Source organism: Corvus cornix, chromosome 3 (assembly GCF_000738735.6).
Source record: "Corvus cornix cornix isolate S_Up_H32 chromosome 3, ASM73873v5, whole genome shotgun sequence".
NCBI classification, from domain to species: Eukaryota; Metazoa; Chordata; class Aves; order Passeriformes; family Corvidae; genus Corvus; species Corvus cornix.
In genome coordinates this window covers 14,660,068-14,685,850 of record NC_047056.1, presented here as the reverse complement: position 1 = coordinate 14,685,850, position 25,783 = coordinate 14,660,068, and the positions used below count along the sequence as shown (strand labels likewise).

The following is a 25,783-nucleotide window of genomic DNA, read 5'->3' as shown; positions in this document are numbered from 1 at the left end:
TTCTGCAGCCTCACTCTCACCTCCCAGAACTTTTCAGGCTTGTATCCTGACAGCATGTGGGATTGCAAGTAAATTGAGTGGCTCAGATCCTCTGCCGGGCACTTGTGAAGAGGAAAAAAGCTCACTGTCATTTTGACTACAGAAGCAGGATATCTGTGGGTGCCACTGCGGCTTGCAATCTCAGTGGAAGAAAAAGGAAAATTAACTAATTTTATTTAATTAGCGAGTGTTTCACTGGTTTGCTAGAACCATTTCTGGCTAGCAATCAAGTATTTCACAAATCTCTTTAAACAAGAAGCATTTTGAAAATACACTCATAAGGCTATGCTATAATATCACTAAGAACTTAATGATACTGTTAGCATGAGTTTAATGTAAATATAAATGCATTGCTGATGTGGATTAGACATCCTACTGTCTCGATGCAGCATCATTAAGGCACAAATATGAGCAGTACTAGAGATTAAAAGAGTAAGCTTTATGCGATGCTCCTTTGGAGCCTTCTCCAAGGCAGCTGTGTCCAGCATCCCACCCTGCCAGGCCACAGCAAACATGAGCAGGGTAAGACACTGCTGTGTCTCCAGAAGGCAGTAATTACAACAACAGAATGAAATCAATGTTATCTGCATACTTGGGTTGGCTCCTCTTGGTTTCTGCTAACACCAGCCTGGGTCTTCTCTAAGTTCGGAGTGATTTGTCAAAGTGTACAGGTGCTACTTCCACCCCATTTAATCTCAGGCCAGCTTCACAGCAAACTGAAGGACCTTAAAATAAAACACCACTTCCTTCTCCTGCCTTTTATATAAGCTAATGCAGAAATTGGAAACAGGACCCAGATTCTCCTAGGTTCAGTTTTCTGATGCTTGATAGGACAAACAAAGAACTACAAACTTCAATTGCGCACCATGTCTGGAACAACTGTTTTCTCTAAGACTTGTCAATTTATATACCCTAAGAAAATTACTTTTCTCTCTCATACTTTTACACATACTTGGAGTTAAATTTCAAAGTGGAAGTATATATCAATCGCTTCATTCACAAATCAGAAAATGGAAGCTGAACTACGCAGTCAGAGCCAACAACACACAACTCATAGAGAAGGGCTGGGAGCTGTTTCCTGGCACCATAAAGGGTAGAAGAGGTAGAAACATTCTTCCTCTAGAAAGGAGGCTGGAGGAAGAGCAAAATCAGCATTATAATAACTAGCTTTCTGCTGGCAACATGTTAATATAGAAACCCTCAGTGATGTTTTAAAATTTCTTCCAAATTGTGATGGCAACTGTGACCTCCTGTGCAAGGTCATACAGTCAATTAGAAAGTAAGCAGGTAATGAAGATGACCTCCTGAGTGGAGAGAGGGGAGTGCATGAAACAAAGCATTTAATTAATTAAAAAGTTCTAGGCATGGCAGAAAAAACACTATTTTCACAAAATACTGTTATTTGGTGATACTCAACCTGTGCAACATGAGGTCTTTACATTCAACATGAGGTTTTTACTTTCAACATGGGAGATGACTCCTTACTAGATATAGCCAACAAGTCTCATTTTCACACTACAATACTTCTTCTGTTTAGGCACAGTGAAAGTGAAGAGATTCACATATTCAGCCAGTACCAGTGGATCCTGAACTACATGTATAAGTCCATCAAGCATCCTACGTACAACAAACTCATTATTCTGTTAAAGTATTAACTTAAATTTATAGTCCAGAAGTGACATAGCCAGATGCATAAAATCTTAATTCTGCTTACAGAAGAACACTAACTCTGTCTTCCTTCCCTTGCTGCGTAATACACACAATTCTCATTTGAAACAATAGCTGAACATGCAATAATAATTTGTAATGTGAAATACTGTTAATGTGTTTCCTCAGAGAGTTCCTGTTCCAGAACAGAGCAGAAACTATTTTTATTGCTCAAGTTTTCATTACAGAGATGCCACAGTACATATATCTTTGGTCTACCAAGTACAGCATGTGACAAGCTAATGACAAGGTTCTTTTCCTGCCCACCCCCTCACTCCCCCTTTTTTTTTTTTTTTTTTCTATCACCAGTGCACTAATATTTAGACAGATTTACTTTGGAGCAAATAGTAAATGACTGGGAAGTTGTTACAATTTCTCATTCTCATTCTGATTAATGAGCTGGAGGAACATTCCCTCCCTTCCTTCTCTTTCTGTAGTAGAAAACATACTGAGCTTACCCATCAAATAGTTTTATACCTGCATTCCCTAAAAGATGGATGAGACTGGCATAACGATGATGGCTTTTCCAAGAGGGAATAAGGTTCCACAAAGCCACCCTTCAGCAGTCATTCCAGGATGAAGGATTAAGAATATACAGTATCACACTCAGCAAATCTCTCTTTCTCACACACACACAAACTACCTACACAAGCAACGCCCAGCACATAAACCAAAACCCCCTCATCCTACATAAAGTCAAGCAAAAACAGAGGAAAAAAAAGTAACTTTTTAGGGAGTGGGAGAGAAAAGTCTAGTTCCTGTATATGATATAATGCATATATGAGGGAGAGACACAACAAGGAAGAAACCCAGGAATATCACATTCGGAAAAGAGCAAACATCAGACAGAGCTTTGTAAGACCTGAGAGTGGCCCAGAAAGAAGACTAAGAGGCTTCTGGGCTACATGAGCTGTGAGCAACAGGTTTTTGTGGTGTTTGATGTCTCCCATTTTCAGGAACACAACGTTTTCAAACCAACAGGATGATCAAAACCTTTGGTATCACTGCCAACTTTTCTTCCTTCCAAAGGCAACCTGTGGATCTGCAACTCTAAATAACTATTATGGTCAAAAAGGGTAACCGTATAAAAAGACAGCCAATATAGGCCGTCTTTGCCCCTCAAGAACATCCTGAACATTCCAACAGGATGTTTAAAATACATTTCAGAGGAAAAGAAGCATCAAAATCACTTTCGCACCTAAATGCTGAAAAAAACCGCTAAACCAAACAACTCTCACTAGGGCGGTCACAGGCAAGGAACAGAAAATAAAATACTTCTGATGCATAACTGAGGAAAAGCTGAGTAAAGAATGACATTAACCTGCAGAATTTATTACCATGGCTTGCTGTGCCAGTGCTGAACAGTTACGTTACAATGAATGCTCTTTGTAAAACAAACTCTATTATCAGTCAGCAGATAATAGCTGAGCATGATCATGACGTAAATTATTACAGAAGACTACAAGCAGAAGTGATTAAGAAAAAGTCAATACTGGGAGAAACATTTCTATCTGTTCTACAAAAAAACCCAAAGTGGATAAAAGGCAACAAATTTCAGATTTGAAATCTAGCAATGTGACAGACAGCTTCTTTTGCACTCAATAATTAATTAACTTGTTCTACACCAGAGGGATTTTTCTCCACAAAGTAACTTTACTCTTCAGTCTGAGAAAACATGGGACCCTTCGGCTCTGCTATTAGACTTCATTAAGTTCTATAAATCCAAACAATTTGTAAAGAAGCAGCACTTTTTTTTTTTTCATTTTTAAGGCACCCAAAAGTAAGGATATTAATTTATCAGCATGTTTTACTTTGCTTTATATACGTGACCTGCAGTATTTTTCTGAGTAGATTCATCATTCAACTGCACTCTCTCATGAAGCCATGCTGCTGTACAGCCCTGATAGAAAGGCACTCCAGTGCTATGACTCCTTGTGTAAAGAGTTTTCCCAGCAGAATTCTGATGGTGTTCTGCAAGCCATGTCACTTCCATGACGTGCCACAGAGTGGCTGGAGAAGACGTGCTGTCTCACAGGAATAAAGAACAATCCCTGTGAAAAACGACAAACTTTGCAGTGTGTGAACTCAGGCAGCAAAATGACAGCCACTGTAATCCTGAGCAGAGAGCTGAGAAGGCATTTGGGGTCAGTCCAAGAAACCAACATGGGAAAAACATCAAGCTTTTTCATGGGAAAATTCCTGATTTCATGGAAGACACATTTCTTCTGGATAAAATAAATTGTGCAATTGTCCTAAATTATTTCTGGTTTTTCAGTTGGATACAATGTGCTTCACTCCCACTTTTATCCCCTTCATGAAATCCTTGCAACTCTGCTATATATTAGGGGTTTAAATCTTTAGAAATGGCAGTTTTGTTCCTAAGTCAAGTGCTGTTTCAAAAGAAGGGGAGAGCTTGTTTCACTGACTCGCAAGATCTCTTTGAGAATCTAGGAACACAGAATTCGTTTTGTGTTCTGGAGCTAAAATGTTGTCTATCCATTGCAGTTAAGCCTGCGGCTCTGTCAGAAATGGAAAACTAATAAGACATTCACTCACTTAAGGGAAAAAAAAGAAAAAACCCAAGCAAAAAACATACTCTTCAGGTTGATGTTGGAGGCAAATAACTCAACTACAAAAAGCCATCAGGATTTTGCAATTTTAATTTTTCTGCTCATTGAAGCTTTCTACTTCAAGGCAATTAAAAGCAGGCATCAAAGGCACATGAAATTGGGATTGGGTAGTGATTAATTTGTGGAAAAGAAACATTCACAGTTTAGTTAGACGGACACAAATCAGGCATCCATATCTCGGGAATGGGGCATATTAATGCACTGAGGAGAGCCAAGAGGAGCAAGGGGAAGAGAAGATGGAAAGAGTACATGCAGTGCCTGTCCCATGGAGGGTAGAAATGTATCTGCCAAGTGCTGCTCATGATGAGGACTCAGGAACAGATGCAGAGCTAGAATAGTCCTAGCCTATGAACAATTATTTCTTCCTCTTAACTTTGCCCCTACAAATGTTTCTGCATTGCAACAAATGCAAAATCTAGATTTTGTGTGCCTGCTGAAATTCAGTGAATTAATGCCCCTTCTCCAAACAGTGTTAGGCCACTCAGGCACAGGAGATACACATTAACATCTGCACTGGAATAAATTCCTCTGACTCTGAAAACCCAGACATCAACACTATCTCTCTCCATCAAAACCTGCACTCTTCTAATAAAATATACCATAAATGCAGCACTACTCAATCTCACATCTAGTGAATACCAACCTCACTAATGATCTGCTAGAACACTTCTTTAATGCTTGACTGTGTCCTCCTTAGAGTGCCACCTCCTTCAGCTGGGTCTTAGTGTTATTAAGAGTCCTTCAGATCACTTGATGAAAGTGTTGCTGAAGAGCTATAGAATTGCTTGCTTTATTTATATGGCCCTCACTGTGAAAATTCACCTCACTGAGGCCAATTTGCAAGCTCTAAGAAGCTGATGTTTGTGCCCTCTTGGTAGGGATTTTCCTATACAAGCAGCAGCTGAATTTCAAAGGAAAGGTGTCCAGTGCACACTCTGGGCTGCAACAGGCAGCACCAGAGCTGGGCACAAAAAATCAGCTTCTCAGTGCCTCCCCTGTGCTGGTTTGGGCTGGGGTAGAGTTAATCTTCTTCACATTTAAACCATGATACTCTCCCAGCTTTTGGACCCAGGATTTGTGATGAAGAAATATATCCAAGTAAAAGACAAACAGGTCAGGAGCAAGAGAGAAGGAGTGAAGATGAAATGAGAAAGAAAATGAGACCTGCTGAGGGTTTGGAAAGCCTGTTTAGGAGAAAAGCCTGGAATACAAAACTAGAAAGGAAGAGTGTTGAGACAGAGGGAACAGGGGGGAAAGTGATCCCTGGGAATATCAAGAATAGATAAAAGAGGTGATTGGAAGACAAAAATTCTGTCATCCAATACAACACCAATCTCTCAATTTTTGAATTATTAAGGAAAGTGGTCAGTAAAATTCTATAGGATATTTTTCCCCCCATTCATAATAGAATAGCTGTGGAAGGCAATAAGTAAAAAGAAAGCAAGATGTTCTTGAAAGAAATATTTTATTAATAGTGGTCTGGTTGTTGATAAACGTTGAAGTTGATGGTATCTTTCATTGTTTGAGAGCAGCTGTTTCACTGACAGCTGTAACTGCCTTGAGACCAGCAATGAAAATGCCCCATCTAAAACAGAAGCAGTAAGAGCAGTCAATGCCCTTTCAAACAGTCCACACACACGTCCCAGCCCTGACCTGGAGAAATTGCCTAAAGGAATGAGAGGAGCCCAAGTTCCCAGACAACAGGCTTTATAAAAAAGGGAAATCAACTTGTGTCAGATATAATCTAGAGACCTCTAAGAAATGAGCCTCTGAACAGCTCATCTGGCATGAAATAATAACAAATTGCAATCATTATGGTTTTGAAATGGATCTGAGGTGTCAAAAGCATTAGCCCACACTTCCCAAACCACAGCCTCCTGAAAGACAGGCATTTAGAGAAGAAAGGGGCAGAGAGGCAAAAAAAACGCAGTTGCAAGATTTGAGAACACATTTAAACTAAGACAATATCCAGACAGACTTCATAGTTTTATTTTCTGGTGTGGCAGTAAATTTAGTTAGGCACTCTTAGGCTGTTTAACATCCTAAAAATAATCAGGTTGTCCATTGCATTTAATGTACCGACAAGAGTTATCTAACTAAAATTATCTTAACATCTCTGAGCAAGAACACTGCACAGGGAAACTTCTACACTTTGGAATTTTCTTCAGCTGAAGAAAATCAGATTATTTGGCTTCTTTATTACAAAGCATTTCAATGCAAATATTTTGATAAAAATATCCCCCTTACTGTAATTTTGTTCTGTTAAAAAGGCATCATAACACTGGTCACTGATCTGAATAAGAGAGGTTGTTGAGTTTGTCTCATTTATTCTACTGCTTGTATTCCTTGCTAGATAAAGCAGAGTCATAAAAACTTAATTGCCTTGTGAAAAATTTAGATTTGTGCCAATCTTCTTCAATCTTATCTTCATGTGAAGTTCACGAAGGATGGCAGACATGCTGCTGGTTCAAGCCTGGAATATCTTTGCCTTGTCCAAAGGAAATTTATTATGCATCTTCGTGGTCTCAATACATCAGCACAAATGGCACACCAAGCCACGGATGATCAGGAAAAGCTCCAATTACATTCAGTAGACAATATTCATTACTGTTATTCCCAACAGAAAATCATATTTAGTCAGCCTGATCTAAGACACAACAAATACCATATGGATTGAAGTTTATAAAAAGCTGGCAACTGTTCTTGATGATTCAGAGAACTCAATGTCTAAAACAGATGTTTTAGTAAAGTAAAACAGATGAATACAACCCTTGGAGAAAAAAAAAAGGGAAAAGCCCAGTACTTCCAAATGCGATGGGGAGGACTGTTCATTTCTCTAGACAAGATACCAAAATGCTACTGTGCAAGTCGTGAATGTTCATGGCTTTACTATATTGAAGAACAATCAGCACAGTGCAGGGAAAGTCTTCTACAAGAGTGCACAAGTGAAGGAATAACCTGATTCAATCACTATTTAAAGTAGATCTGACAAGGCTGTCTAAAACCTGTGTCTTTGGTGTTGGTGTCAACTCAAACCCCATGTTTTTGCCAGAGTAGTTGCTGACAGTAATGGTTTGCCCTGCTAGTACAAAAAAGAGCTCTTGAAAAAGTATTTTATTAAAGGAATATAATTTCTACTGTACCAGGTGTGTGCTATAGAAAATGATAAAATTCAAAACAAAACAGAGGTAGCTATTTGACAGAAAAACGCTTTCAGGCAGGAGCAATACTATTTAACAAATATGGTACATGAGTTTTAAATTAAAAGCTCTGCAAAGTGCTTCACACTGGTGTCATACAGCTCAGTCCTCACTGTATCCCTGCAGAAAGTCATGAGTGCTTTCCTCAGTCACTGAGAAGTTCAAGCTGCTGCCTCTGCCACTGCAGCACACATCAGAATCGAAATAATTTCTAAGCCTTCATTCAATTTCCCATGTGGGAATTTATTGAGAATTAGCTTCCTAATTCCTGTTGAATAACTCTTTGATTTTTTTAATATGCAGAAGTAAATTGTAAGTTAGAGGTCAAGTTTATGAGAGCTCTCTTTTTTCTTGTGTGGAAAACACACGATTTACCAGCACTTGGGAATAATAAGCAATATTTTTGGTGAGCAGCAATACAGACAGTGCTCTTTAAAGGGAGGGTGCAAAGCTGCCTCTACTGACCTTGAAGCCTGTGCTGCAAGTAATGGAACACCACTGAGAATTTCAGGGAGATAGCCAAGAGCCTGACTTAGAATGCAGAATAACCTGACTTAGAATGCACAAGCAACTGCATTCCCACTACAGGAACGTTTTTAGCAGCTGGATGGGTCAAGGACATGATTTTTAAGTCTTTCAAAATTATCGGCACCTAGTTAATTTCTCTCTGAAATTGAAAGCAGGAATATTACCTTGTAAATCTTCTACAGTACTTCCTACAGCAGGGTAGATTTGCCTTGGATAAAAAGGAGATTCTGAAGCATTAGCAGGGAAAGCCTCAAGGAAATTGCACACAAGGACAGAGACATGCTCCAAAATGGGACAGCCGCAGAGGAGGTTACATAGAACTCAGAAGGATTTTAAGGTCAAAAGTAAGTAGGAGATAGAGAAAGCAATTACACCACAGGCTTGTTATAAAACTTGGCCAGCAGCAGAATGACACAGAGCTTAGCTCGAGTGGAAAAATAACTAGAAACAAGGCTGGCAATATTAATTGCCTAGTCTCTGGAAACAAATGTTGGAAGCATTTGGCTGTGGGCACAGAAACTTGGACGTAGCAAAGGATCCTAAAAAAACTGTTGCAATTCCATATAGCAGAAAGGACACCTAAACAAAGAAAAAGATGAAACTAAAGTGTCTGTGCAGGTTTGGGAAGATAAGGTTGGATGGTGTGTGGATGTGTGGCAAGTGGTTTTCATGTTTAGGTTTTATCAAAACTGAATTCATGCTGACATGTCCACACTGATAGGAAGTGCTGCATGGACTAACATCAACATGGGGTTGTGAAGATTAGTTTAAGATGACTTTTAAAAATTGAAGTAGAAGCCTTCGTGTAGAGAACAAAACACAAGATCTATAAAACAAGGAAAGAATGAGAAAATGAGGGGAAAAAAAAGCCAATCCATACTTTGGAAAGTGAGAATAGCATAAGAACCAGAGAAGAGGAACCTGAAAATAATTCCGAAGGATACAAGGTGTAAAAGTTTAAGATGATAAATTTTTATACTCAGGATTTGGACAGTATAAAGCTGGATTATGTTGCTCAGAGTGATCTGAAGAAATTGTTTTAGGCCTGTAAGAAATTATTTATATTAAGGAAACTTTGGTTTCAAAAGAATAAATATCCAAACCAGGAGAACAAAGGGTGCTTCTACTCGGTTAGTGTGGTCAGTTTGGCATCATTTCTAGAGTCAGATGTGCCAGTCTCTGGGGTTTCTTGCACAGAAGTGGCTCCCAGAGCTGAAGGTCACCAACAGGTTCTGTGATTATTTGGGAAGCCCCAAGGATGCTCATGCGAAGGCATACTGGGCATCCAGCTCTCCACCCCAGTCCTCCTACACTACAGCGTGTTCAGCACTATGTTCAAAGCAGCAGAAAAGGCTATTCCACTTGGTAAAAAGTGAGCCCTTACCCTGAACAATACACTTTTATTTTTTCTTTTATTTTTTTCCATTCTCTACATAGTAAGTAATTTGCTTCTATAGTAAGCAAAATTTTCATGTTTGACACACACTTCTCATTTTCTACTTTATTTCAACTTTAAAATTACCTCCCCTGTCCCTTTTTCATCATTTTCATTGGAGATGCACTACACAACTTTGGTCTTCCCATTTGCATGAATCTGGCAAACATTGATAAAAGGCAGCACTGCCAGCTCATAACAGTCTGATAACATATATTACAAGAAAACAAAGAGCACTTTCCCCCCACATTGTCCCAAACTGATTTTCCATCAGTTTGATTGGGACTGTAATCGACTGCTAAAAAAATAAAAAGTAATTGCAATTACTCTCTACTGAATTAAATCAGCTGGCTTTGGTTGGTCCAAGAGGTCATAAAACATTGTTCCTTCACAATATGATCTGCCACAATAGTGAATGGCACTCAAAATTCAGTTTCTGGTAATACTAATGTATCATTAAGTCTAAGAAATAGTTCACTTCCATACAGATGTAAGAAGAAATAAGGTGCTACAGCCCAATCTCAACTGACAACACTGTAAACCTTTCTGGAGCACTTTGAAGCCACTGCTTTGTTGTACTTAAGGCTACATGGAAAAATAAGGCATGCTCTAAAACAAAAAAAAAAATCTACAAAAAGGACCCATGTTTATCTCAAGTAGTAATAGAGCACTTCAGCAGCAGCAAAACCACCAAGACACTTAAAACATAAATGCACAGTCATTAACTTCACTCCAGTGCAAAAGTGACCACTTGAGCCACCTAGTCTTGTGCTCAAGTGGAATGGGAAAATGGTCCCTCCACGTGTGCAGACATTTGTATATCAGGTTTATACTACTGCCTAAAATTTTGAAGGGCTCCATTTCACCTTACTCATCCTGAATGGCTTTAATTTAAATCTCCCCAGTGGCATGAGGTTAAACAAGACCAAGTTCTGGGGCCTATACTTTGACCACAACAATGCCCTGCAGGCTAGGGGCAGAATGGCTGGAAAACTGCCCAGGAGAAAAGGACCTGGGAGTTGCTGGTTGACAGCACTGAACATGAGCCAGCTGTGCCCAGGTGGCCAAGAAAACCAGCGGCATCCTGGCCTGGATCAGCAAGAATGTGGCCAGCAGGACCAGGGCAGTGTCATTCTCCTGTACTTGACACTGATGAGGCCACACCTCAAATCCTGTGTCCAGTCCTGGGCCCCTCACTACAGGAAGCACATGGAGGGGCTGGAGCGTATCTAGAGAAGGACAACAAGGCTGATGAAGGATCTGGAGCACACGTCCTATGTGGAGCAGCCAAGGGAGCTGGGGGTATTTAGCCTGAAGCAAAGGAGGCTCAGGGGTGACCCTATCACTCTGCAACTGAAAGGAGGGTGTAGCCAGGTGGGGTTGGCCTCTTCTCCCAGGCAACTAGTGATGGGATGAGAGGACACACACTGAAGCTGCACCAGGAAAGGCTAAGGCTGGATATTAGGAGGAATTCCTTGACAGAAAGAGTGACTAGACATTGGAATGGACTGCCTAGGGAAGTGGTGGAGTCACCATCTCTGGAGGTGTTTAAGAAAACCCTGGACACGGCACTTGGTGTCATCGCCTGGTTGACACACAAGGTGGTGTTTGGACAAAGGTTGGACTCCAGGATCTCAGAGGTCTTTTCCAGCCTAATTGATTCTGTGATGCTGCACAAACTGAAAACTAAATAGCAACAAACTCCCCAAGGTGCCATGACCAACAGAGCTAAAGCTTTCCTCAGGTCTAGACTTGAGATACTGGAAGAACCAAAGTTTTGTTAGGTGAAGAAAATCTTTTTTCCACATATGAGCATTTCCGAGCAAAGAGACGGGTTCTTCCTAGGTATTGAGTACAGTATTCTTTGAAAAGGGAAGGAGGAAAAGCAACACCAACTTTGTCTTTACTTTTCTTTCTCCTTTTTTTCCTTCTTTTGCATTTAATTTCACAGACTGAAAGGGACTAAAAGTTGGCTAGGGGATAATAGCACAGAAAAAGCTGAGTGCTAATTTTCTGTCTAGAACAATTCAAGTTATCTCTCTAAAATTAAGGATTAGTGGTGTCTGGCCATCAGGGTGAGAGAGCTTAGTTTCTAAGGAATCCATAAATCCAAATTATTTTCCTGGATTACCTGAATTTCTCAAATGCATAGTTTGAACTGAATCACTTAAACTCCTGATTTAGAATTCTCTGAGAGTAAAAATGTCCTGTAAATGTTGAGACATATTTTGATGCTTAAAAATAAGTTTAAATGCCCCAAATACACACTTTGGTCTTCATTATTTTTATGTCTTAGCCCAGGCATTTGCAAAAGAAAGGCTTGAATTTAGCAAAGTTTTTCAAGGAAAAAGAAAAAAACTAAACAAATATCCCTCATCCTCACAAAAAGAATAAAACAAACAAAAGAATTCCTTATATTAAGCCCCTGCTCTCTGAGAAAGGCGACTGAAGCTACCGGTAAGAAAGAAAGAAAAGGAACAAGACTAGTACAAGAAATAACCTTCAGATTTCAAGCCCCAAGGTCAAAAGTGACAGACGCTACCGATTCCTTCATATATTTTCCTTGACATCTATCAATGCAATCAATCTTAAGTGAAGCTGTAGGTGCCAGAAAGGGAATAGCCTATCATGATTTGCAGCAACCTTCAGAACCAGGTGAACTTTCTCTGTTGGAAGTGCTCTGTGCACCAATATTAATGGACCTACTAAAGCACTGGCTATTAGTGTTATATGAGTTCCTTTCTCACGCATGCATGTTTGGATTCATGTTTTATTTAAGAAACACCTTCAACTTCACGTATTTACACAAAAGTCTTCAGATGAATCTCAAGCTTGGTGGTGAGACCAAATTGAAATTAGGTGTCATTTGCTACATTTTTATAAAAAGTTTGGTTTGCTACATAGTATATAATACTGCAACTCACCATTAATAGTGTAAGTAGAGGTGTAAATTAATAATGGTAATTAAAATGAGCCATGATAATTTTTTTCCTGGCCCAATTCTAATTTCTCCAAAATACGCAGATCAAAAGAAATGAAAATAAATCCTTTATTACAAACTCTAACCTTGCTGACAAGATTTCCTTGATTTCCTTTGTATTTTCTCCACTCTACTGAGCACACTTACAATCTTACTTGCTTTTTAATTATAAATTTAACACATGGGAAAACAGATGAGAGGTGAAATGAAATCAGTGGCCACAGTGACAGTCTGACAAGCACCCAGAAGTCAACATTCAAGCTGTGGCAGCAATTCTGCTTTGCTAAACTACCAATAGGCAACGTAAACATACTTGATGCCTCCTCATCTCCAGAAAAAGAAAATGGGAACTCCGTTAAATAGCAAGAAAGGATTGTGTAGAGCACCTCTGAGCAGAAGACCAGCAAAGGATAGTACCCACATCTGGTGTCATTTGAGATAAATCAGAGAGTGCTGTGCTCCATGGCAGGAACTATAACAACTGTTTTGCCATTACAAAGGATCAGTAGCACTGCACTGATTCTCTCCCTGTGTCCTCTGCAGGTGCTTGAAAAACCCAACAGAATTGCAAGAGATGTCAGAAGAGACTAACCATATCAAAAACACATCCACAGGGTCAGAGCAGCTAGAGACACTTCCATGCAACAAATCCAACTCTAACAGAACGCAGTGATGTGTTGTTCCCCATAGAGGAGTCCTACTGATTGCTTAAGAGCTAATTTAGGAAGGTCTAACCAAAGGTGTTCCAAAACCCACAGGTTAAATTGGAGTAAGATCTTTCTGCTCTTTAAAAATAATAATAATTTTAAAAAGGTATGCAATTCTGCTGAACTGATAAACAAGGACATAGTTACCTTCTGAGTAGCAAGCATTGTTGTAAATATTATGTGTAATAGTTATGGCTGCATTTGGCAGGGTTTCTGTGTAACACAAAACAAGTATCCCTTTGCCAGCCTCTGGTGTCTCATCCCTCAGGAACCCTTCCCAGCCATCACTTCTATCATACTGTTCCTGGTGTGTGTTCCATCTGCCCCACCCTACTGCAGTGTGGTGCATCTTAACTTAGCCACCTTTCTTCCTGCATGCAATACATCAGCTGCAGTGAAATATGTCAGGTGAGAAAATAAAACAAATAGGTGTCTTCCACACAATGATTTCTGTAAACCCTGGTACAACTCTAGTCCACAGGTTGGGGCTATTTTCTTCCTAGAGAATGAGACCAAAGGAGCAAACAGGACATCCATAGTTCTGCTTTGAATCTTTATGCATAATCACACCTGGTAATTTACACACAAAGACAACACAGGTGAACTCTGGAGCAAATAAATATTGGGTGCCATGCTGTCTTTACCTAATACAATTTCATAGCTTTACATACATTCTACTTAAAATCAGCTTCAAGCGCTGTCAACCTAAACCTTGGCTTGCCTGGTTTCACCCTGAATGAAATAGTAATACCTGACAGCATCTGCTTTTTTCTCTTTTAAATGTAGGTGAACTGTGAAGACCTTGTAAGATTTTAATATATGTAATTCATGTTATGCAATTCAAAAAGAAAAAAAAAATGTAATGAAGATATTAGTGCTGTGCATAGTTCAAGATATGAGAAAATCCACCCTGGAATTAACTTATTGCTTTATTACCCTTCAGATGCATTTGTTTTAATAAAACATATTCTTCCTGCTATGAGCTTGATTTCAAGCAATGGCACAGACTCACTACTGCACACAAAGTGGCTGGCAGCTACACACACTTTACACCTCTTGTTTGCAATGCAATATATAAAGCATATAGAATCAAAGAAGTGTCAGCTGTGAAACTTTAAAGTATTTTTATTTCTAGCACAGGGTCATCATTGAGGAATTCAATTACTTTGTGCCTGGAGCTAAAATCCTTATAAAATTTTAGAAATTATTTGGTTATAGCATGGTCAAAGAACTCATTATAAAAGAACACAATTATTCGCAATTTTCAAGACAAAATAAAATATTGAACGGAACAGATTTCCACTGTAGGATTGCTAGTTCATTTAAGAAATTTATTGAATTATTCTTGACCTTCAATCAGCTATTCTGGATTCCTATTTAAAGGAAAAAAGACGTTTTAAAAAGTGAGATTTACATGTTTTGCTATCAGAGATGGAATAGCTAATATTATCTCTCCAAACAAAGGAGGGGTGCTCAAATTCTGGAATGAAGATTCAGGGCAAATGGTGACAAATTGCCACCTTCTCATCTGTGGCTGTAGTCCATCAGAAGTTATTTAACTATCCCCATGTGACGTTTATGTGGGCACAGTATCAGAGTTTTTCTGCATTGCCGAGCTGGGAGAAGAGCTACTGCCTCTCACAGTGAAGGGACAGAACCAAAGGAGGGGGGAAAATGAACCAGCTGGTTGCTCCAACTGGAGTTTTACAGCACACAGAGTACCAAGGAGTCAGACATACAAATCCATGAAAGCCACAGGCGCATCCTTACCCCTCCATGCACCACAGAGATGCTGTTGGGGAGCAAGCTGCACTTCTGGCAAGCATATGGGACAGCCAAGCTATAACCAAAGCCACCTTCTGTAAAAGCACAAACCCTCTTTACTGTGGTGACAATCTCCATCTGCAACACACAGCTGAGTCATCCGTGTTATCTCCAGCAGATGGCAAAGGTAGGAATTTGTTATCGTATTTAAAGAGATCTTTCCCTTCCCTTCAAGGCTCCTTACATTTGGCACTTGCCTGTGCTCCTGGTGAGTTCCGCCCACCCACAGATCTGAGCTGGAGCTCCTCCATGCAGACCAGAGCATTTTACACACAGCAATGTTCCCTGTGAGTGCCGAGGAGCAGTGGCAGTGCCAGCGCAGGAGGCACTTTGCACAAAGCATGTTTATTAGCTGTGACACAGAGCACAGCATTTGCAAAGAGCTAAGGAAGAAGACAGCTGCTGTGGCTCCTCTAATTACCTCTCCCCAGACATCAACAGCAATTTACAATTTGGATGATGTTGCTGGAACTAAGTATGATCTAGATCCACACACAAGCTCTCCTCCTCACTTTTATAGGCCATGTGTTATATGAGAATTACAACTATTCAAACTGTTTCTATGAGTTAGGTTATCTCCTACAAGGCTTTTTATTGCACATTCTCCTTTTGCTACTGGAAGATACAGAATTTGCTGTAGACAGTCATCAGATAATCACATCTTGTTATGAGCACAAGCTAGCAGGATTTGCTATTAGAAACTCTCTAATCTATCACATCAAAACAAAGAACATTTGAGGTGTTTGGTAAAAATTAGGCTTCTTAACACATTTCACAACAAAGGTAAGAAATAAAAATTTTTAAAAGTCAGTATATAGAGCAGGTAGAACATTAGCCTCACATATATCCAAATTAAATTCCGAGTTACTCTACTCCTACAGCATCTTGAAATATTTACTGTGTTCATCTCCTGCTGTTTTGCTGCTAACAAAAATTTAGAAGAATACACAGGAAGTCTGACAAATTAAAACATCATCAAGATTAATTGCACAAAGAGGATAAAACATTTCAAACAGTTGCACCCTTGAAAGATCAAAAGCTTTCCTCCCCTGCCAGTAGTTCTGAACAGCTTTATTGGCAAAAAGAAGAGAAGTGAAGACAAAACTTAAAATGTATGCAGGCACATGAAACTGCAAAGACTCAGTAGATATTCTAAGCCCAACACTATACATGGGTTAAGAAGTAGTAAAAAGCAATCAGACAGAGAGAATTAGGCAGAAAAGCTTTAACCCTAGGATGAGTATCCACACTCTATCTGTACATGCAAGCACTGAGAATAAATGTGATGTTGACTTGGAGACTCAGTTACACGGATCCAGAACTTTGCTAATGCTTTGTATAATAAAATAACCATCAATCTCCACTTTTTACAATATTTTAGACCCATGCAAGACAAGCATCTCCTCAGTGTGGTGTCCTGCTCCCCTCAGATGTGCAGCATGTGTTTTGTAGCTATATTGCCTCACAACCGAGTGATTTTTCTCAATTCAAGCTGTGAGTCAAATGAGGGGATAAGACTTACCCATGTTTCTCTGGACTCTGCTCTGATAGGATTTCACTGCTGCTCTCATCAATGGGATGGACACGAGCAATATATTCTCCACTCGGCTGGTAAAACTTGTACACAGCCACTTGAACTACACACTGATCACTGTTGCTCCTCAGCCAAGGGCTCAGGATGGTGGGGCTCGGCCTCTCTGATGCATTGAGAAACAGAAATGAACCTAGAACAGAGGATGCAATAAGAAAGCTTTAAAAATTAGAAAAACCCCAAAGCCTCCTAGATTACAGATGAATACTTTCAAGTTTTATGTCTCAGCTCATTCTGCAGCCCTGCCATACCTCACAGTCAAAGATTATATTTGCCAATTAGTTTGGAAAGTTTGCCTGTTTTGTGTTAAACCTATTAAGAATAAAGCAAGACTTCAACTCACCTTTGAATGGCCCAAAAAAAATATTATGTTTAGATTTAACTCCCAGAAGGAAAAAGCCCACACAGCTGATTAAGGTGTTTTAGGTTTAGATTCTTGTCTGTAACCTCTCAGGTCTGGTCCATACCCAAATATATTAACATTAGTTCAGTGGGATCCTGATTTGACAGCTCTGGTATATACATATTTGCTTATTTATAATACTTTATCTAGTTCTCTTACCCAAATAAAGAATACAAATTCAACAGCTTTTCTTTTGCTCTTCTATAAACAGAGGACCACAGCATTTTTAAGTCTAATATTAGAGACAGGATAAAGGTCTGACACAGTTTCATTTCTCCAGCAATTCATTCTAATGTATTAATTTTATATGCAGCTAATCCACATTAAACATTTCATTATTATCCAGTACATTGACTCCCTTGGCCTAATTCTATTTCAATACAATCTGAGGCTTATCCAGTGGGACAGAAGTAATGTATTTTCATCCCATTGCTGCTCATTTCAGGTGAGTCAAATGACTCCCTTTCGGCAGCTGACTAATTTATCAATTTGTCCACAGAACAAGCACGCTGGGGCCTGTAGCTGGCAAATGAAAGGGACCAACCCTTGAAGCAAGAAAAAGTATGATATTCCACAAATTCTAGCAAGACTGGTCAGTTAATGAAATCTCATTGTCTTGATTACCTGGAGCATCCTTTAATGCAGCCTGTCCGTTAATACTGAAAACATGCAGGTCTGATGAAGAGTTTAATTTCATTGAGAGAGAAATTAAGGCTCAACAGGGCTGTAATTGAAACTTAGTTTTAAATGTGCATGAATTTTAACCAGAGCAGAAGCTTGTTTTTGAAAATACCAAGGTTGAAGCTTCAGAGATATGATCTCCTACATCACTGAGCATGGCTCACATGATATCCAGGGTGTCTAAGAAATACTGTCAAAGAGCTACAAATGACTCCTCCTCATTTTCACCTCAGTGTGTAAGGTGTGGACCACAGGGTGCAAAGCAGCCACTCTGAGCTCCTGCAGCAGTTCACGTCCTTCCACAAGGCATCTGGTGAATTGTCCTTATTCGATTGTTCTCATTTCTCTGCACTGAACCGAGGGTCAAGAGCTCGGATTTGAATAGCTCACTGCCAGATGCTGGTTTAGAACATAGGAATTGCACTTGTGTTCACAGATGTCCCCTTTGAAAAAGTCTGAGTAGGCAAATCATCCCAGGTCACAACACAGGGCAATAGTGGAAGGGCTACAACTGAAAACTGGATTCCTGTCAAACACTCTTTCTCTCCCCATACATCCATTTATCATAAACAGCATTTTTGACATATTTGTCAAAAACAGTGTTCTTGACATTTACACCACATTAATGACAGATCTAAAACTAGAAAACATCTGTACTGAAAGAAACATGAAGAAATACATAAAATACAGCCTGCTCAGATGTCAAGGTTTGCAAACAGAGAAGAGTGAAACGCAGTCACAGCTTTTTTTTCTTAATAACAAGATTCCTTTATCTAAACAGTAGTCTTTAATACAGTTGCTAATGGAATTGTTTGATGAGTTTAAACAAACAGTTTTTGTCAGTTATTTCTGTTGGTCAGTAAAAGAGAAAAAACCCCAACAAAACAAAATCCAGCCACATGTATCATCCTTCCCTGTCGCTCCCTTTTGTTGCAAACAAAAGAGAATTAGAGCAGTAAATCTTGTGGCTTTAATTTTACCATCCCCATAAGAACAATGAAATCTCTGACATGAAAGGGAGCAAAGAGATTTCTGCTGGTGGCAGAGACACAGTAAGTGTTGCAATAATTGCTGATGGTAACTTGCCAGGTGCAAGAGCCATTTGCTCGTCTTACTGCCTTGTATCAGGGAGTCAGATTTTAAAAATAACAAAGGCAGCTCGCATTCCTTCTTTCCTTGCAGTGGTTCTAAATCAAGGGAGCTGCCAAGGATAGTCCCTCTTATGCCCTGACTTGAGGTCAAGTTTGAAACATCAATGAACTCCAGTAGTAGACCAGGGTAGCTGCTACAGCAAATTTGTGAGATAGTCATGAATCTCCTTTGTTCTGACTTTTGTTGTTTCTACTCTCTGTCTGCAGGGCTCACACTGTGCAGTTGTGGCTTATTACTCATCCCATGGCCAGTTGTACCTACTGATTTATATTGCTAAAAGGACTACAAGTTTGCCATGATGGGGCTACACCAGCACACTCTCCCAGGATGCTCTTCCAGGAGGAACAGCCCCACACCAGCTGCTGTGAAATGGTGCCTAGGAAACCATGGCTCTATAATAGATTACACTGTGTTGGCCTCACCACCACCACAATCTTGTGAGAAATGTCCTCCCAGGGCATACTTTTGGAGAGATCACCTACCAGGGCAAATACTAGAGCTATGAGAGGTTGTATTTTTTATATTTAAACATGTTTATTTTATTTTAACAGAGGAGAGAATAAACACAACCTTGTTCTTGTTTTTGAAAGTTCAGCTATCTCATGGGTGACTTCCTTGTCTGCAGCAGTGTTCTCTTTTTGCTCTTACTGCTCTTTTAGTTTGTAAGTTCCAAGCAAGGAACTATCAGAGCCTCATTTAGCTCTGGTGTTATGGGAACAGTTTCCAAATTTGAAATGGGGGTACTTGCTTTAACACCACAGACATTTTCTTATACAGCAGAATTTGAAGATTCTGGGATTAAACCATGGCACCCACAAAGGAATAATTAATGTATCTGATGTGAGAAATGATACATTTTGAACAAAAATCCCTCTGCTTATCGCTTCCCTCAGAAGCACAATCTCTCAGGCACTGGTTGTCACTGTTTCCTGCAATGCCCCCCCCCGCCCGGATCACTACGACCACCATTTCCAGGATCAGCCTAGAGACTGCTACTTAGAGTTAAGAGATCCCCTGGAGATCAATTCCACATCCATGCCAAGGGATACAAGAATATTCTATTTCACAGCAAGAGACTTTCTCAGCAAAACCAGAAGCTACCTGTTTGCTTGCATTTCCCCACAGTGGGAATCCATGTGACATGCTTTGAGATCATTCTGTAGACTGTAAGACTCTAAGGTTCCAGCTAGAATTTCCTTGCACCTATTTTCTCCTATTGGCTTGCTGCTCTAATAAGACTCTTGGGATCCCCCTGGGTGAATACCTAGAAAAAGCACTGTAGCTTCCACCAAACTTCTGCTGCTATTTAGGTATCAGGGGACATAAGCTGAGATGAAAGGCCCCATCATGGTACATGCTGCCAGTGTCACATTCTGCTGCTCAGGACTCTGAAGGGTCTGTTACTTATCACAAAGATCTTCACCAGTGAGTCATTGCAGGAGTCTTTCACTACAGGTTTTAAATTGGACTCTGGCTGCACAAAGCAATGCTGATATTGAAGAGATGCAGTTAAAATAATCAAATTGTAACTAGATATACACCCATAGACCCAGGCACTTAGCATTTCTGGGGTCCTGAGCTCATTCATCATTATCACACAGAACCCAGGGTTTGCAAAGGGAACAGCAGTCAGTATTTTGCCCCCAGTGCGCCCATGTTTGCATTATGTGACAGAGACCCTACTAGCTGATACTGCTCTGTGGTGTTCCAGAAAGTGCTGGTCTAAATGCAAATAGTTTATTTTTCATATTCCCTCTAAACATTCACATACTGTGTGGCAAAACCTACAATAATATTCAGCTTCTAATGATAATTTTCCCCTGCCTTTTAAATAGCTGCAGTCATAAGGCAATGGTGTTACTCATCCTCATATGTTGTGTCTGATAACATCTCTGGCAACTTGCTGTCACTTCAGACAAACACACATGAAAAGATATTTATGCTTTAAGCACAGTAGATTATTGCAGTTGACATAAAGGGAATATTACAAGACAAATTAATGTATCCTGCATGAAAAATTGCTGTTGATCCTTTGGAAACTTGTTTACAACATTTTAACATTCATGTCACACAAAAGGAAGGATGGTTTATCAGCTTAGTAGCAAGATGTTTTTGAGGTGATGAAGACAGCTTCAAGTTCTACTGTTCAGGACTAATGAGATAACAGATTATTTATAAACAAGAAAACTGATGTTGAAGTACTATGCACGCACACACTATGAACAAAGCACCTGTCCAAAAATATTTTCAAATGAAGAAATATAAACTGGTAAGCCTACAACTTAAACCCACATTAACAACGAAGTGCATTCCCACAATCTCTGGCCCAACATCCTTATCTGATATGGATGCACAAACCACCTGAAACTCATGCCAGTGAATGCTGAGGCAAGCCTGAGATGTTCTCAAGACAGAGCCATTCCTTTGGCCTAGGAATGGGGTAAACTTGGGATCCTATTGCAAGCCCGTTGAGAAGCTGGTCATCTGACAGCTACCCAATAGCTTTGAATGCACCCTACTAACTGCTTATGACCTGAATCCTTCCTGGTCAGTCTTGGGGGGAAAACCACGGAGAGAGCCAGGTCAGGTTCTTCTGCTCAACAACCTTGTGATGCTCAGTGAGGCCAGTGCAACCCCATTGTATCCTTGGACCTTTCTGAGGCAGCAGCCCAGGAAAGATGTGTGCAGCCCAAAAAGACAGCAGTCTGAGAAGTCACACTGGGTAATAGGGGTCCCCAGCAAAGTGTTCACTGCAGAAAACAGCCACCAGCTGTTTTCTGCAGCTGGGACAAACACATGGAGGCAACAGCCCAACTTGCAGCTGAAGTGTAGGATTTCCAGCATGTGATGGGGCTGACCGACTAAAGAGCAGCTCTGTGGAGAAGGACCAGGGAGTCTTGGTGGGTGACAAGTTGACTGTGAGCCAGCAGTGTGTCCTTGAGGCCAGGAGGGCCAATGGGATCCTGCTGGCCACGCTCTTTCCTTTGGGAAGAATGTGGCCAGCAGGGCAATAGAACTGATCCTGCCCCTCTACTTGGCCCTAGTGAGGCCACATATGGAGTTCTGTGTCCAGTTCTGGGCTCCTTAGTACAAGACAGACAAGGAGCTACTGGAGAGGGTCCATCAGAGGCCACAAGGATGATTTGGGGTTTCTCTCTCTCAAGAAGAGACTGCAGGAGCTGAGCTTGTTTAGTTTGGTGAAGAGAAGACTGAGAGGGGAACTCATCAATGCATATAAATATCTCCAAGTGCCAAGGGGACGGTGCCAGACTCTTCTCAGTGGTGCCCAGCAACAGGACAAGGAGCAATGGCTGTCGACTAAAACACAAGCAGTTCCACCTCAGCACGAGGAAGAATTTCTTTACACTGAGGGTGGCAGAGCACTGGCACAGCTGCCCAGGGAGGTTGTGGAGTCCCCCTCCCTGGTGACATTCAAACCCCACCTGGACACGCTTCTCTATCACCTGCTCCAGGTGACCCTGCCTTGGCAGGGGTTTGGACTGGATGCTCTCCTGAGGTCTCTTCCAACCCTAACCCTTCTGTGAAAAGCAAGGCTCAAAATACAGCTAGGCTGACTTAATCTGATCACACTTATAAAGAAGAAATTTAACAATCTTTGCAAAACTGATAGATTGTTATTCTGAACATAAACTCTATCTTCCGACTAAAAAGATTTTATTACCTTTCACGTACAAGTTCAATACTCTACCAGATTAAATTAGAGCTATAAAAACTATTAACAGCCAATGTCTGTTGGGGACTATACAGTAGAAAAAAAATTATTTAAATCAAGTTTTATAGTCTTTAGAGATGCTGACTGGAAAGAACATTTCCACTAGTATCACAAAACATCCCACAGAGCTGGTCTTTGAATTCTTCATTTTACACTTGACTTTCAAATTAACTATTCAAGCAAAACTCTCGTAACAGGAGATCAGAAGCTGGCAAAAGCCATGAAAGAACTGGGTACTACCTGACTGACAACATTAAAGAAAAGATTCTGTTATACTTTTTCTGGGCTTATATATACAGATTTTCTAATTGCCTCATCAAGGCTCCAAAATGTGCTGAATGCAAAGAATGTGAATGGTCTCCAGTGCTGAATGCAATGTGACTGCATAAGCACCAGAAGATTTGCAACCTGCTATACTTGCAGCTATACTGACTTAAAATTCATGAAGGTAACAGCCTTTGAATTATTACAAAATTTGGAGCTGAACAATTCTTAACAATCTAATTATGGTAATTGGATGATATCTTACTTCTTTGGAAGTCAATCAGAGTTCCTGCCATTAGCTGAAATAGAGCAGGGATTTCCTTCTAATACCGAGCAGGAATGTGAGCATGTTTCTCTGGATGATGCAAGCACAATTCAGAAGCACTAATGAATTCATACTAACTCTTGTGGGCATGTCATACATTTTACAAATGGACAAGTTAGGGCAGACATTAAACAACTGCAAACAGCATGCAGCCAAGATTGGTATCAGAACTGAGATCTGCAAGTCAAAACTCTTTAAAAACTGCCTCCTATTCAAGTATTTTTTATTTCCCAAGTATAAAGGGGAAGGGCAATAATCCATCAAAGCAAAATAAATTAAAACTTTGTCCTGTTACTAAGGTATCAAGCAAATTTGATTTGCCCCATATGATTTCTCCTAAATTCAATGGCTTCACTCATATAAAACCTCGTCCCTCAAACAACCAGAGTTCACTGTTGCCCTTGGGAGCGCAGCAGTGTTATAGAAATGTGACTTGAAGTTAGGAAAGACAGGAGTCCTTCCTTTTCTCACACTCCAGTCCCAGAAATTTTCTTTATTATTTTAACTCTTCTCTTGGAGGCAACCTTGAAGCATTACACACAGAGGGAAGAGTCTCCTAGCAGTGACCTTCACACAAATCTTTCACAGATTTCCCCTGTCTCCTCCCTATGCTCAGTGTAGTGCGTGAGCTGAAGTCCAAATGAACACCCTTTAAAGATTTATTACTATTTATCAGTTAAAGTCCAATAATCCCTGGCATATTCATATGGAAAAGCTGGATCTCATCACAGTACTCTTTAGACAGACAACAATACAAGATGTTTTTCTCACAAAGCAGTTTAGGTCCAGCTTTTCAAAAGGAAAGTCAGATAGAAGAAGAAGAAAACAAAAGCTCCAGGTATTGCCTTCTGTAACAGGAGCTAGAGCCAGATGCTGTTACAGCCCAATCCCTAAATGACTCAGCAACATTTGCTCCCAGCTAAAAAGCACTGAATTGAAAAAAAGCAGTTAGTTAATTAAAAACTTAAAATTCAATGCTGAAATTAAAATCTTTCCTAGAGAATGACAGAAGAGTCTTTAAATAATTCAGCCTTGCACAGCTGATTAACCAATATGCATCTTCTCTTTTGCTGCTGACAGAGGCGAATGGCAAGTTGCTTTTGAGATGCCTGTTCTGAGATGAGAAGATGGGAGAATTTTGTGTCATCTTGAGCAAGACAGACCTAAAGGGAAAGCTAAGAGAAAGCTGGTCCTGTCAGTAAAAGCAGAGAGGCAGAATGCCTGTTCAGAAACTCAGTGTGTGCAGTAGTTAAGGGGAGGGTGTGAAAGGAAGCCTAGTGCTGTTCCTCTCGTTGCTGTTTTGCCCTCGAGTGTGCTTATTCGATTACACTCAGGAGGCTGGAAGCTTAAAAATTAAGAAGTTCAGCGATACTGTGACGCACAAGTACCCGAATAGAAATGTGCCTAGAACAGAATTGCAGCCACTCACAGTTCAGTAACGTCAGAGACCACGTTAAATAAGTAGTTAGTACTGCAAGTTAGTCCTCTGAAGAGCTAGAAAGCCACAAGAGAAGGCACCTCATTAAATCTGTCTGGTGGAGCCCTCCTCCTTTTGCATCCTGTGTCAGGATTAAACTCATCACGCAGAAGCTGCCATCGTGTCAGCTTTAAGTGCACAAGAGTCATAACTCAGACCATTGGAGAACCACGAAATTGGTCCACAGATAACATAAATAAGATAAATCATGACAAGATGATGCATTTTAATGTCTCATACATTTCAGTTTGTTGTTGTCATCATCTTCTCCCCATACATGCATGTACATCCATGCACACAGTGCCAGGAGTCTATTAGTTGGCCAACTGTCACATAAGTATTGGGAAATGTGATGATCCTATCCAGAGCTTGTTAAATGCCTCATAGCATAAAGCATCTCTCACCAAATCCCTGCCCATCCTGAGGTTCAGCCATCCTTCCTCCTTCTCTAGTCCACACCATTTCCATCCATCTGCCTGTCAATAACCTGAGTATCAGTTCTGCATGCCAGTTTTGGTTGGCAAAACCCCTTTTCACTCATCTTTTAGCCCTAGAGCTTCCTCATACTTTCTGTGCTTCCCTAAGTCATTGCTGCAAGGATGAAAAGGGAGGACAGTGCCTTGGCACATCAGTTAGGGGACAGAAAGAAATGCAGATGGCAGAAACCTTTTGAGGACTTTCTGCTCTACTGTGAAAGCTGAGCTGGCTGGTGGTTTTCCTCTTGCTCATTCAAAAACTCCACCTGACATTCATGTGTAAGAAAATAAGCGAGCTTTACCCACATACCAGTTGTCCAGGAGAAGAAAAGTGAGGGGACAATGACCTTTCCCCTGGGCCGGACAATGAGTTAGAGCTTCTCTGAATGTTGATAGACATGCTGAAAAATGCTGAGGCAATCAGTGACAGAGGATGATTCTACCAGCTTACACAGTTTCTGTTTCCTGGGCCTTTGACCACTTATGTGTTCTCCAACAGCACAGTTAAACTTCACACTTAGACAGCATTTTGTAAATTCAAAACGTTGCAGAAATACTAAATGATTAAACCTCAGGATGCTAAAAATCCATTTTTCAATTGGAAAAGACAATGCAAAAGTGAGGGGCTTGC

General features: G+C 40.3%; 1 protein-coding gene across 2 annotated transcripts in view; it reads right to left on the bottom strand.

The window, feature by feature from the left end:
- Positions 1–25,783, bottom strand: part of ALK (ALK receptor tyrosine kinase) — a 313,097-nt gene that overhangs the window by 150,779 nt on the left and 136,535 nt on the right. For both annotated transcript variants that reach the window (XM_039569696.1, XM_039569697.1), the window contains exon 4: positions 16,573–16,774. In XM_039569696.1, the coding sequence (XP_039425630.1) occupies positions 16,573–16,774 (202 nt within the window). The remainder of the gene's footprint in view (positions 1–16,572; positions 16,775–25,783) is intronic.